This window comes from Callospermophilus lateralis, unplaced genomic scaffold, assembly GCF_048772815.1.
Source record: "Callospermophilus lateralis isolate mCalLat2 unplaced genomic scaffold, mCalLat2.hap1 Scaffold_161, whole genome shotgun sequence".
Classification (NCBI taxonomy): domain Eukaryota; kingdom Metazoa; phylum Chordata; class Mammalia; order Rodentia; family Sciuridae; genus Callospermophilus; species Callospermophilus lateralis.
This window is the reverse complement of record NW_027512709.1, coordinates 1,029,817-1,043,975: the sequence shown is the minus strand read 5'-3', so window position 1 is coordinate 1,043,975 and position 14,159 is coordinate 1,029,817. Positions and strand designations below refer to the sequence as shown.

Below are 14,159 nucleotides of genomic sequence, written 5' to 3'. Positions count from 1 at the left end.
CCAAAGCTAGATCTGAAAGTGACATTCTCGAGGAAATATTCCCTGTGTTTCCTTTGTGTGCTTGTAGCTATTCCTGTTCAGGTGATTTTTAGGAGCCTTTAGGGTTTGCCTCTGTGTTCACCACAACATGACTTTTTCAGAAACCTAACAGGACCTTTTCTTCATTATTCTTTTGTCCCATGTCCTCAGTGCTCAGTATTTAATTCAAAAGGAAGTTCCCACTCAAGGTTGCTTATTAAACCATCCATTACCAATTGTCCCTGCTGTTGAATGAGATTCTTCTCTTGATGTTTGGTGATATCCGCCATGCCATCCATTCCCAAACCACTGTTCTCTCTGGGTGGCTGTTTCTTCTGTTGTACTACTAGAAGTTTCCCAGGCTGTGAGAAGATGTCAATTGTGAGCCATTGTGGTCCCATTTCCTCATCAATAGCTCTTATACTTTAAGGGCACAGACTCATGAGGAGAGACAGTAGAAAAGGAAGACAATGAGGAGATACACCACTAATATTCAGAAAGGAATATTAGAAATGAAATGGCCCCATCCTTTAATTCTTCAGCTGAGAAAACTAGGAACCAAAGAAATTTCAATTGGTTCAAAATCATGTGGCTGGATTGGTGCAAAGTTAAGACCAGGCCATAGCCTGTGAATTTCCAGTACTATTCTTATCTTACTGTGGTGAGTGGCCTCACATATCCTGCCTAAGAGAACTGTTCAAAGAATAAACTCTTTGCTGACTTTGGAGGAAGAGTATAACAACTTGTGACATAAGTATAGTCGGACAACTCACATGGGTCACGTTCCCTATAGCACACTCAACAAAAATGTACCAGCAATGGCTTTACCCATTGTGAAAGCTGTTACAATGTCTAGGGTGTTACAACACTGACCTATAACATGGTTACAACCCTATGGCAATGTCCCCAAACCACTACCTTCTGACATTAGGCTCATTAATTTCAGGTCTCTTAGGATGTGCTCTGCTTCAGTACAAAATGTTTAGAATAATTTCTAAGATACACTATTAGAGCCCAAAGGGGACTATAGACTTCCTCTCTCTTCCTTTTCCTATTAGAACACTTCTTTGTTAACCCAGCTCACAATCATTATGTTTATATCAAATATATTGGGCTAAGAAATCACATGTGGGCCTGCCTGTTGGACATATTCAGTACAATGTGCAGGACTTATTGAACAGTGTCCTAAATTTTTCTTTGGTTGTCTGGGATCCCTCAGATGAGTGATTCCCAAAAGCTCCTTTAGCTTCTAAGTCAGTGTTTAGTACCTGTTCCCTACAGGGGTATTCAAGGTTGTGAGAGTGATAGTTGAACCACAGTTTCAAAAATGCTACAAACTGTTATCTAAAAAAAAAGCTTACTTTATTCCAAATAAGGTAGGCATCTCTCAGAGCTACAAATCTGAAAGAAGAGAACATACTTTTTTACTTTTTCTCTTTTTGTTTTCATCCTATTTTGATAGTCAAGCGGTGAGCCTGGAGATTATTTTAGAAAACCTGAGGTGTTTGTGCATAAGGAGAATGACAGTGAGAGTATCAAAGTGTCCCTCAAGTTCCCCTGGGTTTGGAAACAGAAAAAGAGCAGTTGTAGAATTCAAATGCAGACCATGTATATTACTGACTTTTCTCCAAGAGTTCAAGGGATGCCATTTTATAACAGAGGAAGAGAACATGAAACAGAAAGTGGGTTTATCATACATCCTCACAGAAAGAAGAATTCCAAAGATCCTTCTGTTTGTCAAACTTTCCTTCCAGATCCTCCACTAAGCACTCAAAGAACGCACTCTTCAGCATACATTTCCATAAACCCACACAAATCACCCATATGGGACCTCTGGGAATCTTTAACACAGAATTCTCTCAGATATAGAATTTATCTCAGATAAACGTTTTGGCCTTTCGTGCAACCTGACAAGTTAGCATTTTTCTTCCAGTTTCTAAAAATTGTGTGCAGATTTGGCCCCTTTTCAGCCTCTGCAGAGATTAGGACTGTTCATAGACACAGAGTGTGGCCAGTGTCTAAAAATTGTCTTCCCTAGCCCCCGGAATGTCTTTACTCACTCCCGTAACCAAGAGCTGCCGACCGCCATCCTTACTTGTGCTTGTTGAATGTGGGGCCTCCTCTACATCCTGATGCTCATGGTGAATGAGAGGAGGCTGTGGTTCCTGGGTCCGGTTTTCTCCATGAACACTGGGGCCATTTCTGTCTATATCTGTTATGGTGAGGTTATACATGCTGTGATTTTTTTTTTTATCAATCAACTTTTATTGGTTTTCTTCTTCCATTTATGTACATGCTATCTAAAGGTGTTATGTCTGAACACTACTTCGGAGCAACCACTCTCAAAAATTTGAATGATTTCACTAATATGTCCCAAGAAAAAAATGAATGGGCATGAAATTTCTTCACGATTACTTGGTATTCCACTATAAACACTTTGTCAGAGATGCTGCCATAAACCATTCAAATGTATTCATTTTATAATAAGCTCCCCCCCCCAAAATACTTTGTGCCCAGATGATATGACTGATATCTGACTCCTAAATGGAATTGAGCATCCTTATGAAAGTTCACTGAGAATTTATAATGCGACATTAACTAAATTTTCCACTGTGTCCTAAGGGTTGACGATTGCAGCATCATAGACTTTGAAGGAAAAATATCTTTCGTTAATTACATATAACCCATTACCAGTTATTCTTGTGGTTGTCTCAAGTGGTGCTTCTGGGTTTGAATGGCTTGGCCTCCATTGGTTCCAGTGCTGGTTCTGTTCTGTGTGGTCAGAAACCCGTGGCGTGGTTGAAACTGTGATAATGATGATTGAAGCAATTAGGAAAATGTTATTTCTTGAGCCTTCACAAATTGTACTGCACATTTACTCCTTCTGTAGTCTATACAATGAGGCATCTATACCAGGTTGTATAGATGGTTGCATGGAAACAGAGAGAAAGTGGAGAGAGTCTTCAGCTTGATCCACCATATTGTGAAGCATCTCAATATCCTTTGCATTCTGTCATAGAATACGTTGGGGTTTAGAACATGAGATCTTCTTGGAGAAAGCAGCCAAAGAAACTGTGGTAGCAGGAAGAACAGCTTGGAATACACCAGCCCTCCACCGAGGATCACCAGAGATGACAGAGCTTTGCCCATCCATGCAGATTTGTAGGTGGCCCTCTGCACTTGAAAGGCCAAAGAATTGGTATCGCTGGCATGTTTGCTACCTCAGATGGAAGAGGCGGGTGTCTGAAAATTATACCACAATGATCACTATTTTGTTAGTTAATTTTACTGGAGAAACAAATACCCTGAGCATCCAGAACTTTCCTGTAGATGGTTCTGAGAAAGAACATCTACCTAGAATAGCAATATGGTTTAGCCACATAACTCTGAATGTTTCTCAGACACGCATGGTAATTCTCATCAAATACAAATATCATGAGCAAGCCATTCATAGCCAATGAAAGAAAAACAAGATGCATTACAGTCAATAGAAAAAGTTCAGAAGTAACCCATCACCATCAGAAAAGTGCGTTGAAAAAAAAAAAAGAGGTATATATCCATATAACAGTTCCCTGATATTGTCATACAAAAATATTTGGGTTAGAATAGCATAAACATCCAACAGAAGGATCATGATAAAATTAGAATGTCTTTTATGAAAAGGATATTTGCAAATCCATCTTCTTTCAAAGCTTATTTTTGATACCCAAATAACCCAAAACTATTTCACAAGTTAAGAGAATAATGTCTAGAATCATGAAACACATTCTCAATAGGCATGAAAAATGGTAGCTATCCTTCCCCTCCAAAAGGAAAAGGGTATCCTGTTGAATCACAGGCATAGACACTCAACAAAAAAGTGAATGGAAATTTAAAAATATGCTCTAGAGATGAAGAAATAGTGGAGGAAGTTTTCCCCTGGAGCCTGATCATACAGTTTATTTGCAGGTTGATCTTTTGGGGTCACCATCCAAGGGATTTTGGTTTCTCAAGTATCAAAATCATATTTTTTACAGATGGACCTACCCAAGACTGGGCCACATCCTGAACCCAGGAGACAGTGTACTCATAAAGCTCCAGTGATTTTGGTTACTTGGTTTTCTTTCTGAAGGTATTAAAAAGAGCATAGAGGGGCTGGGGTTGTAGCTCAGTGGTAGAGCGCTTGCTTAGCATGTGTGAGGCCCTGGGTTCGATCCTCAGCACCACATAAAGATAAATAAATTATATAAAGTTATTGTATCCATCTACAACTACAAAAAACAGTTTTAAAAAATTAAAAAAGAAAGAGTATAGACTAAGCTCTGTAGAGATGTCCAGGCTAAAGAATATATATTTTAAAGCTGTAAAATAAAGAATGGAGTTCATTTTGAGTATTTGTTGTGTGGCTGCCATATGCTCAGGTGCTTTCAAAATCTGGGCTATTCTTTTAGATCCCCTCCTCCCTGGGTGGTATTCATTTGGGGATGAAACTCTCATGTTTCAACAGGACAGACAGAAATTCAGTGACCTGGGAGAGCCCATGTAACACCCCAAGAGCCTTATCTCTAAGGAAAAGCAAAGCTGATATGGAGTTAATTTCAAGATTCTCATTCTGTCCAGCAAAACCATAGGTCATTACAGGTTCATGTGAGAAACTCAGTCATCTGGCAGAATATTTGGCCAAACTTGGTATATTTTAATTTTAAAAGAATATTTTTTTTTCAACTCAATTGAAAAAAAATTTCATGTCATAGTTCTCAAAAAGTTTTATAATGGTCACAAATTTGTATACTATTAAGCAGTTTCACTATTTGCTTTTAATAACTAGCACTGCCTTGTTTAAGTGAGCTAATATTTACCCTTCTTTTCAACATCTTTTACTTACATGTTTGTTAAAATTCTGGATTTGTTCCTTTGACTTCAACCAGGTTTTGATTAAGACAACTCTTGAGTTCTCACTCCCCTGTTTTAAGCCTTTCTAGGCCCTTCTAAAAGCCTTCAATTCAGGGTCATTGGCAATTTTGAATTAATACTCTCTTAATCACTCTTCAAATGCAAGGGCTTTTTTCATCCGTGTGCTCCCAGCACCCAGCAGAGCAGGTACACAATGAGCATTTGTTGTGTTGTTTTCACATGTCATTCTCTGACAAACCTCGATAACTCAAAGAGAATCTATAGTAGCCAATCTCACCGATAAACAAAATAGGAAGAACCTAAGGCATTTGGTTCACTTCTCCAAATATGTTTAGGTTGTCATTAAAAAAAAAGAAATTGCATCTTATTTCCTCCTCCACAATCATATGGGGATATAACTAAGGGATCATTATAAGTCCACCCATTTTTTACATTGACTGTTTTCCAAGAGAAATACTATCAGGTGTCACTTAGGTTAATTAGTAAAACTTGCAAAAGTGGTTCTACTGGAATTGATCATTCTTACTGGTGCTGGAGACAAAGTCTTCATCATCATCAATGCCTGATCCAGAAAAACTGACGTGTTTGTCTCTTTCATCTTCGTTCTCTTCATTTGGCTCCCAGCCTGTTGAGATGGTATTTGAATCCGTACCTGTTATGGTGACTTGCGTTAGTGGTGGAGCTGGATGCCAAGTAACCCATTCCACAGAGGAAGAAAGTCAGGCACAGCAGGTGGAATGGATTTCCCAAGATTTCAAGAGGAAAGGGAGAGGGTTCTTGCAGACTTGCATCTGGATCTAATCTATAGATCTCAAAGCAATTGCTATGATCCTTACATCAGAACCCTCACTTTAAGGAAGAATAAATATGGACACCGCTCCACTAAAGAAGTAAAAACAGAACACAGCAAACTAAAAACATCGAAAGGATAGTCAAAACTCCCCTGTGCTTTCAGATGCAGTTCTTAATAACTCACTATTCACATTCTTTAAAAGTTTGAGTTCCAAGAAAAGAGTGGAAAGGTTTCATATATGCCTATTTGCTTTATCAAGACACCTTCAAGAAAACTTTGAAATCATGTCAATCATTTCTAAAATGGTAGAGTGGCATTCATAATTTTCTAATTTATTTTTTTTTAATCTTTAGCATCAGATTATGGTATCTCTCTAAATGCAAATGGAAGTAATGCTGTAATTCCCAACAGTACTTTGGCAGACAGAGAGGGAAAAAAAAAGTCAGAGAAATAATGTCTGGCATTTTATTAGTCAATCAGAAGAGACGATGAAAGTGGATTCCAGTCTAAATTCTTAGAACTTTTCCTTCTTTTCTTTTGGAATTAATCATAGAAAATAGATGGAAACTTTCAGCTTCTCAGTGGTTACTGCAGCAGACCTCTTTTTTATTAAAAAGAGGTTTTCTGCATTCTGAATGAGGCTCAGGCTGTCTTATGAAATGACCATTTGCTTTGTATACCATTAGTGTCCACCCCAATAACGCAATTGATGGAGGTTTTCTATATTTTCCTATCTCAGCTAGGTTATTTCATTTTCTCATTAAAACAGTTACAAGCTTTTTATGACTTCAATAATTTTGGAGTAGGCATAAGCATTCTTTCAAAGTTATAATTTTGTTCTATCCTCAAGACAAACCTGACCCTGTTCATAGCTCCTCTACTATCCTCCTCCGAGGAGTTAGAAATCCCACAGAGTAGAAAAAAAAGAAAACTGCATATTAGTTCCATGTAATCAAAGATACTGATCTAAGAACTCATAGTCCTTCCAAAATCATCACAAATATTTGTGTGACCAGAATGGACTTTAGACTTGAACATTATCCCATATGGCAATGAAAATCATTAAAGATGGTCAAGAAAATGCATAAGATAACCATAACTCATTACCAGACATTGTTGTCGTAAGAAGATGATTCCTGGACTCTGATGGTTGAAACAACCATGAAAGCCAGTCCTGGGCCTCTTGCTTCTTGGTTGCTGTTTCAGGAGCCGTAGCACTAGTGCTCATCAAAACTGTGGTAACCATGACTGAACGGATTGTTGAAAAGTGAATTGTGAGTTCCAAAGAAATAGCATTGTGTATGCTTTCACTAATTTTTTTCCCCTAGTCAAGAGAATCATCTATACTCAATAGATGGAAAGGTGGAAAGAAAGGGGGAAAAGGCCAAGCAATTCCATTTCTTTCAGAGGCCCAGACTAGAATTCATAGAATGTCAGAAATGGAAGGATCTTGAATATAATCTGGCTCAAGCTCTTCATCTTAAAGATGAAAAAATAAAAGTGCTGGAAAAATTTGCCGACTTGTGTGAAGTCAGAAAGCTAATTAGCAACAGAGACACCTCAGAGCATGAGAGCTCTGAATTCTAAAAGTTTACAATGTGAAATGGGGAGGGAAATTTTGTCTCCTCTGCCATGATGCCAAACTAGGACCAGTGGTAAGAATTTCAGGGAGATGGGTGTTCTTCCAACACCCATGCTACAGCTTCCTTTAGATTTAATGGAATAATCTGAACTATCCAACATTGAACTTCGTCAAGGAGAGCTTTGTTTCCCATGATAAGGAAGATCACTTGGCAGGAAATTTGTGTAAGTAATTAAATGATTAGAAATGCTGATTGAACCAGACTATTTAAGATCCTCTCCAAATCTGAGCATTTATGATTCTACACCCCAGGTCTTTAGAGTCCTAGCCCCTTAATCTTCCATACACTCTATCTTGGCTAACCAATATCATTCTCCAAGAATTTAGGGTATGATATTTCTGCCAGATATAATCCCAGGAATCCAAAACACAGGAAAAGAGAACATGTAAAGTAGGAGACTAAAGAAGATGTCTTTCCACTTTCTCCATGGAGACTCCAAATCCCCTGGGAACCTTGCCCAGAGTCATTTATTTTATATCAACACTATTATTTTACAAAGCAGAATAGTCCATTTTTAATCCCGTTTGAGTTGAAAATAGTATAGCAACACAGGAAAAGAGACAAAGTGACCCACTGATAAAACCAGAAGCAAGAATCTTGACTTGAAAATTTCCAAAGACTGACATTTCTGCCACCATGACGTGCAATGGAAGAATATCGGATAAGAGGCAACAAAAAATTGAGAACAAGCTCAAGCAGAGAGGCTGAAACCATCATTAAAATCCCAATTACAAAAGACAAGTGAGATTTCTTTTTTCAGATTTCAAGAAAGCCCAGAAATGATCCCAAAAGAAACACAGCCAAAGAAGACCTTTTCCTTCACACTATTTTTTTTCTGCAATGGTCAACACTGTAAACATTTAAAAATGGCCTTTCAGTGTGCTGCAATCTCTCTCCCACCTGACCCCAACATATCCTAATCAGTGCGACATAGAACCATAACATGACATAGCACTGTTGTCATATGTGATTATTTATAGAAGTAAAGAATATAGTTTATTCTGTCTTAAAAGCAAATGTGAAGTATCAACTTTCTATTTTTATTTCTTCCCTTTTGCAGAAAGGATGCCTGCTTATTTTGAAATACGATCATATTCTCCATCAGCAAAAGCTAATAAATGGAGATATGCTTCTAAACCCCCGCCATTGTTATAGACAAAACCTTTCTCCCTGAAGCTTCCACTTTAAAATACTTTGCAGGAATTTAGAAATCATAGGCAAACCTCCAGGAACCTGTAGGCGACCTAGACTCTGATGTAGAACCACATCATTTTCTACCTTACAGTAAAGGTTTGAAGTATCCAAACAAGTGTCCAGGGCCTGCCCTTTCCAGGTGTAAATCATGGTTCCCTCTTTTACTACTAACTGTGATAACTGGGTCAGCAGGAAATAAAGGTGTGCATCTTCCAATAGACTTTTTTCCTAGAAGATATTTTTCTCAATGAATCGCATAATCAAAGCATCTGAAGGAAAAATAATTTTGATTCTACATACCTGTTGCCATAAAAAGAACAAATTAGGTATTTAGGGGATCTTGTCATATCCCCAGAGCTATTGGCTTCTGTGACAAGGGAAACAGCAGCAGATCCTGCTCTCACTAGCGATGCTGAGGGACCCTCAGTGGGACACTTGGGTGTGATAATGGATATTCTTTTTCTTATCATTAAAAGACCTGGCATTCAAGACTATCAATGAGCAAAAGACATAGCGATATACCTATGGCTGCTGTTGTTGTGAGATCCTGAGTCTTAGGCTGTGAATTACCAAACCAGGACCATATCCAATTACTTCTCTTCTGAGCTGATGCACGGCTGTTTGAGTGCACAGTGGAGGTAACTGGATCGATTATGAAAACATTGTTGAGTGAGATTCTCTCTGTCAGAGTTGGCTCTCCATTCTATGTCAAACATTTGTATCTCTTATAGAATGAAGATTAAAGAAGAGATATTGAGGTGTGTTTTTTAATTTTTATTTTTAATATTTCCACCCTTCATTCTAACATCTCCCAACATCTTAGAACAACATCAGAAATGCAAATTTGTATGGGTACAAATCCAGTGCTTCTAAATCTCCCAATTGAACCTCCTAAAATAATGATTAGAGCAAAAATTAAGCCACAGCTTAATACTGCAATGGAAGGAGATTTGTTTTTTTCTTGACTGGGTGACTGGACCATGCAATATGCAGCATGACATAAAGTTGCTTTCATTCATTCACCTTTGGAGTATCTTTGGAGATGCTTGCATATATCATTTGGATCTATCTAGCAACACACCCAGCTTGTAATAACAACTGGGACTTCAAAGCTCTACTCATACACATTAAACTCAGACCACACTTCATACCTGAGCAAGAATTTCATGAAGGGTGTGTGTTCTAAGTATTGAAATCAGATCAAACTTTCTCAAGTTCCACTCGTCACTTTGGATTCAATTCAGTCCGTGTTTCCAGACAAGAAGCAAAAATGTCAAAGTTAAAGATTTTGAACTCTACTCAAATTAGAAAGAGGACAACAGTAGCATTTTGTAATTTAAAAATCTCTCACTTGACTCTCAACTTGGACTTGAGTCCAAAATGTTTCTCAATAAAAACAGAAAGGTAAAAATCATCAGGACAAATACATAAACCAGCTGAGATTATGAAGACATACATTCCTGTGAAAATGTGATACAACTTATGGACTCTTCCTGCATTGTTTCTCATTATGAACTTTGGCGTTGTACATGCCAAATTCCTATAACAGGCACCACATGGTCCATGCTATAAAGGACATATTAGTTCAGAACAGAACTAACACCTCCAGGAGGGCTCTTCCAAAAATAACAATTATGATAAACAGCCCAGGGGAAGTCCAGAGCCATGTAAATGGTTGGTCTTTTTTTTTTTTTTAAATTGATGGTTGGTCTTGTTAGCTTTCCCTTTGCCACCCACTAAGGACCCTTAAGAAGGAATGAAGCAGTCAAGCCAAAGACAGGCAGCTTCCATGTCCCCAGCCAGTCCTCTTCTTGACCTCTGCCTCCCTGCATGCATTAGGGAGGATCTGCAGACACAGCCTCTGGCGATGGCCCAGCTCAGTCCAACCCTGATAAGGCCAGGGAATCTCCTTCCTGGACTCAGAAAATCTGATTCTACTTAGGAGCTCAGCATTGCTAACTCTTCCCAGTATGCCACAGGCTGCATTCAAGTTTCCACCCGGCTTTTGTTTGTTCTGTTTTCTTGTCTTTGTTTTGATATCCTTCTTTGCATGGATTAATCTCTTGGAGCTGCTGTTGGCCTTAGTGAATCCTAGAACACTTCAATAATTCTCCACTTAGCTCTGGACTCACCCATATGGACAAATTAGTTTTTCTCTTCTGTCCTTAACTATTAAAAGAAACAGCTAAGTGCTCTGTAAGGAGGAAAACATAATTATTCTCTTAAGTATGTTTTTCTTTTGCTTAATATCTGAACTAGCATGTTGCATCCATCAAGGAAGGACTAACATTGAGCCCCAGTAACCAAAGCAGTGTCTGGCACAGACTCCAAATCTTGGTTGAATAAATGAAAATCTCACTCAAACTTATTCTTTTCAATATTACTTTCTAGGGTTTTTACCATTGGATCCCAAGCATTAGAATAGACACTGCACATAGTAGGTCCTCAAAACACATTTGCTGACTGACTAACTTAGAAAAGATGCTAATAAAGATGTGATAATTGCCTTTTCTAAAGCTCAAGGGGGTGGGGGGCTCATCTCATCCCCACAAGATGTATTTTGTCAGGATTTTCTTCTTTGGTGGGAAATAAGACTTTAGAACTGTTCTACTTCCTGCTGACACCCCTAATTATTGTATTTGCCAGTGTCTAACAGAACTGTGCACCTTAACAACAAAGTGATGTTTAAAAGGCCGGCAACCAGCCTGGTGCTGGGCATGTGCCTGTGATCCCAGCTACTCCAGAAGCTGGAGCAGGAGGATCGCAAGTTCAAGGCCAGCCTCAGCAACTTAACAAGATCCTGTCTCAAAAGAAAAAAAAATTAAAAGAGGTGGGGGGTGTAGCTTGGTTGGTGTAGTGTCCGTGGGTTCAATCTCCAGTGCTAAAAAAATATTAAAATAAAGGCAAGGCACCCAGGAAGCAGCAGGCAGCCCATGGCACTATGGTTTCCAGATGTCTGTCCTGAGAAGTGTTTCCCATGGAATCACAAACAAAATGGGGGTGCCATCTTTAGAGAGCCCAGGCCCAGGAACACATGGGCAGTTTGAATAGATGCACTTTTTGAGATGCTTCAAAGAATCTGCCGGGAATTACCAGAACCCCAAACCTACTTGCATCACTCTCTCAGCAAGTTTCTAACATAAATTTAAAATGCCATTGAGCAAATAACCTTCAATTAAACCAGAGCCATGTGAAAACTTCCCTGGCCTCAGGGTGATAAGGGATAGAAAGGACCTCATCTCGAGTATTGACCAACAAGTATATTTCTGCCACACTGTCTGGAGGCTGGAGTGTCAACCCTCAAGAACTGAAGCCAGGAAAAGAGAAATCGGCACCATATTAAGAAATCTACCCAGGACCCAGGTGCACTACTTCAATATGAATAATCCCCACAGGAGCAGAGCCCATCTGGAAACCTGTTGAAAACAAACCACAGGGGGACAGAGGAAGATGACAAAGGAGAGGGAGGACATGCAATAGAAGTGCAGCCAGTGGCATGAGACCAGAGCCACCAAATGCAGCATTTGCATCTGTCCTCTCTTACAGTCTTAAGTAATGAATGAACCACACACCAGCTAAGCATTAAGGACCTTCCCCGCAGGCTGGCATCTAAACTCTGAAGCTGATATAATTTGATCATAAAACTCTTCCTTAAACCCAATTACAATATATAAAAATATACATTTAGGTTGATAAAGGAGCCTATGGAATGGTATTCGTATTCTGCACTCCCACCTTTGTGGAAACAATTGTATCTACAGTGAGTAAGAAGAATAAAGAAGCAAAACCAAAAATTGTTTCTGTATCAGGTTTGAACCCTAACTATATCCCCAGGGATCAGAGCATCAGGATGGGTGGTGTGGGGGTGTCTTCTAAAACACTTCCCGGGGCACTTCTTACTCCAAGGTAAGAAACACATAGTTGTAGACAGACAGACAATTGCAGGCTGTGGTGGTCGAGGCATATAGAGCACGGACCAGCACGGCCACCCACCGCCCCAATGATGTCACCACTGCCTCCATGCCTGAGACAAAAGAAAATCAAAACTCAAGGGAATGTGGCTCAGGAGATCCCAGGCATGTGGCCAAGGAATTGCTACTGGGTAGCAGAAGGGCTCCTTCTCCTTACTGGTGGTGGGGTTGTTCTCGGAGACCCCAGCGTCCTCTTGGTCTGTGGACGGCTGTGAAGTGGGCAGGTGGGTGTGGAAGATGGTGTAGCCCCCTGAAGTGCTCCTTTCGCTGGAGGAGCCGCTGCTCATGTCCTCGTCCATAGGTTGGCTCGGGTTGATGTCTTCCTCGTGCGTCCTGTATTCGCCTTTCTTGCTGCAGCGGGTCCCGTCGCAGTTGACAATGGCTTGGGAGAGAGAAGGACACTTTGAGAACTTCACAGCTGATATTTTTTGAGTCTTGAAGAAAGACTGAATTGTCATATAGCACAGTGGCTTTGAAACTCTTCTTTAGTAGGAAGGATACCTTTCTATCTAGTGAGGAGACATGGGGGGTGGCACTCAGAAAGTACATTCTTCTCTGCTCTCCCTGCACCCCATCCCACACAGCCTGGAAATGAGCAGGAGAAAGAAGAGGTTCTCGGGAACCCTCAGCTTCATGTAGCTCTGGATGAGGCACAATTGTGAGCTTAAGTCCTCATTTCAAAAGCAAGCGCCATGTCACCTTCTGGATAGAATAATCACGAGCCTTATGACATTGTGAGTAAAGCATTCAGCACAGTATTCAAAATAAATGAATGCTCTATAAATGATAATTCCCTACCTGGTTTCTGACTCTGCCTTCTGAAGGATGTGTAAAGTGTGTTGTTATTAACTCCATCCATTTCCAGAAAAGATTTGAAATAGCAGACCTCCACAAGGAAGGCATGGTTGCAAACCCATGAAGGAAAAGATTTTCTTTCTAAAGGGCAAATTTTGTCAGTTGAAGCAAACCTCCACTCTAAGCTAGGAAATCAGTGTGTCTAAATATTGACAGAGGCTCTGCCATCCTCTGTGAAATTTGACCTTGATGTTAAGAAACACGGATGTACATAGAGATCTAAATCTTTGGTTTAAACAAGTAAATGGCTAGAATGGACTAGAGGGGGGAAAAGTTCAGATGAATTTATTCATTGTTCTTGCTTAAAATATTTGCTGCCTTCAAGTCTGGGCCACTCACTACACGCATGTGCATTTAGCAGAAATTATTTTCTGCTGAATTGCATCAGTGAGACTGAAGTTTCCTTTTGTCCACTATCTAGCTTGCTCAAGTGGAACTATGAAAAAAAACACAAATGAAAAAAAAATTCCCAAATCTCAGTCTCCTTGATAATCTCTGTTGATGATCTGAGGAAATATGGAGACCATCTAAGGCCATTTTTTGTTACTGTAACAAGATATTTCAGAACAGGTAATTTGTAAAGAATAGAAGATTATTTCACTCACAGTTCTAGAGGCTAGGAAGTCCATGTTCATGAATATGAACATGGGTCACAGTATCTTGTGAGGGGCTTCTTCTTGTATCCTAATATGGCAGAGAGTATTACCCAGTAATGATTCAGAGCAAGTGTGCTAGCTTAGGTCTCTCTTCCTGTTCTTATAAAACTATTGAGGCCTCACCTTCATGGGGGCC

General features: G+C 39.6%; 1 protein-coding gene across 1 annotated transcript in view; it reads right to left on the bottom strand.

Moving 5' to 3' along the window:
• The window catches only part of LOC143389161 (CD44 antigen-like), an 80,574-nt gene that overhangs the window by 22,381 nt on the left and 44,034 nt on the right, over nucleotides 1-14,159 (bottom strand). Inside the window, 7 exon segments of the mRNA XM_077108129.1 lie at nucleotides 252-380; nucleotides 2,114-2,230; nucleotides 2,710-2,823; nucleotides 5,438-5,563; nucleotides 6,812-6,937; nucleotides 9,064-9,183; nucleotides 12,670-12,894. Of these exon segments, the coding sequence (XP_076964244.1) occupies nucleotides 252-380; nucleotides 2,114-2,230; nucleotides 2,710-2,823; nucleotides 5,438-5,563; nucleotides 6,812-6,937; nucleotides 9,064-9,183; nucleotides 12,670-12,894 (957 nt within the window).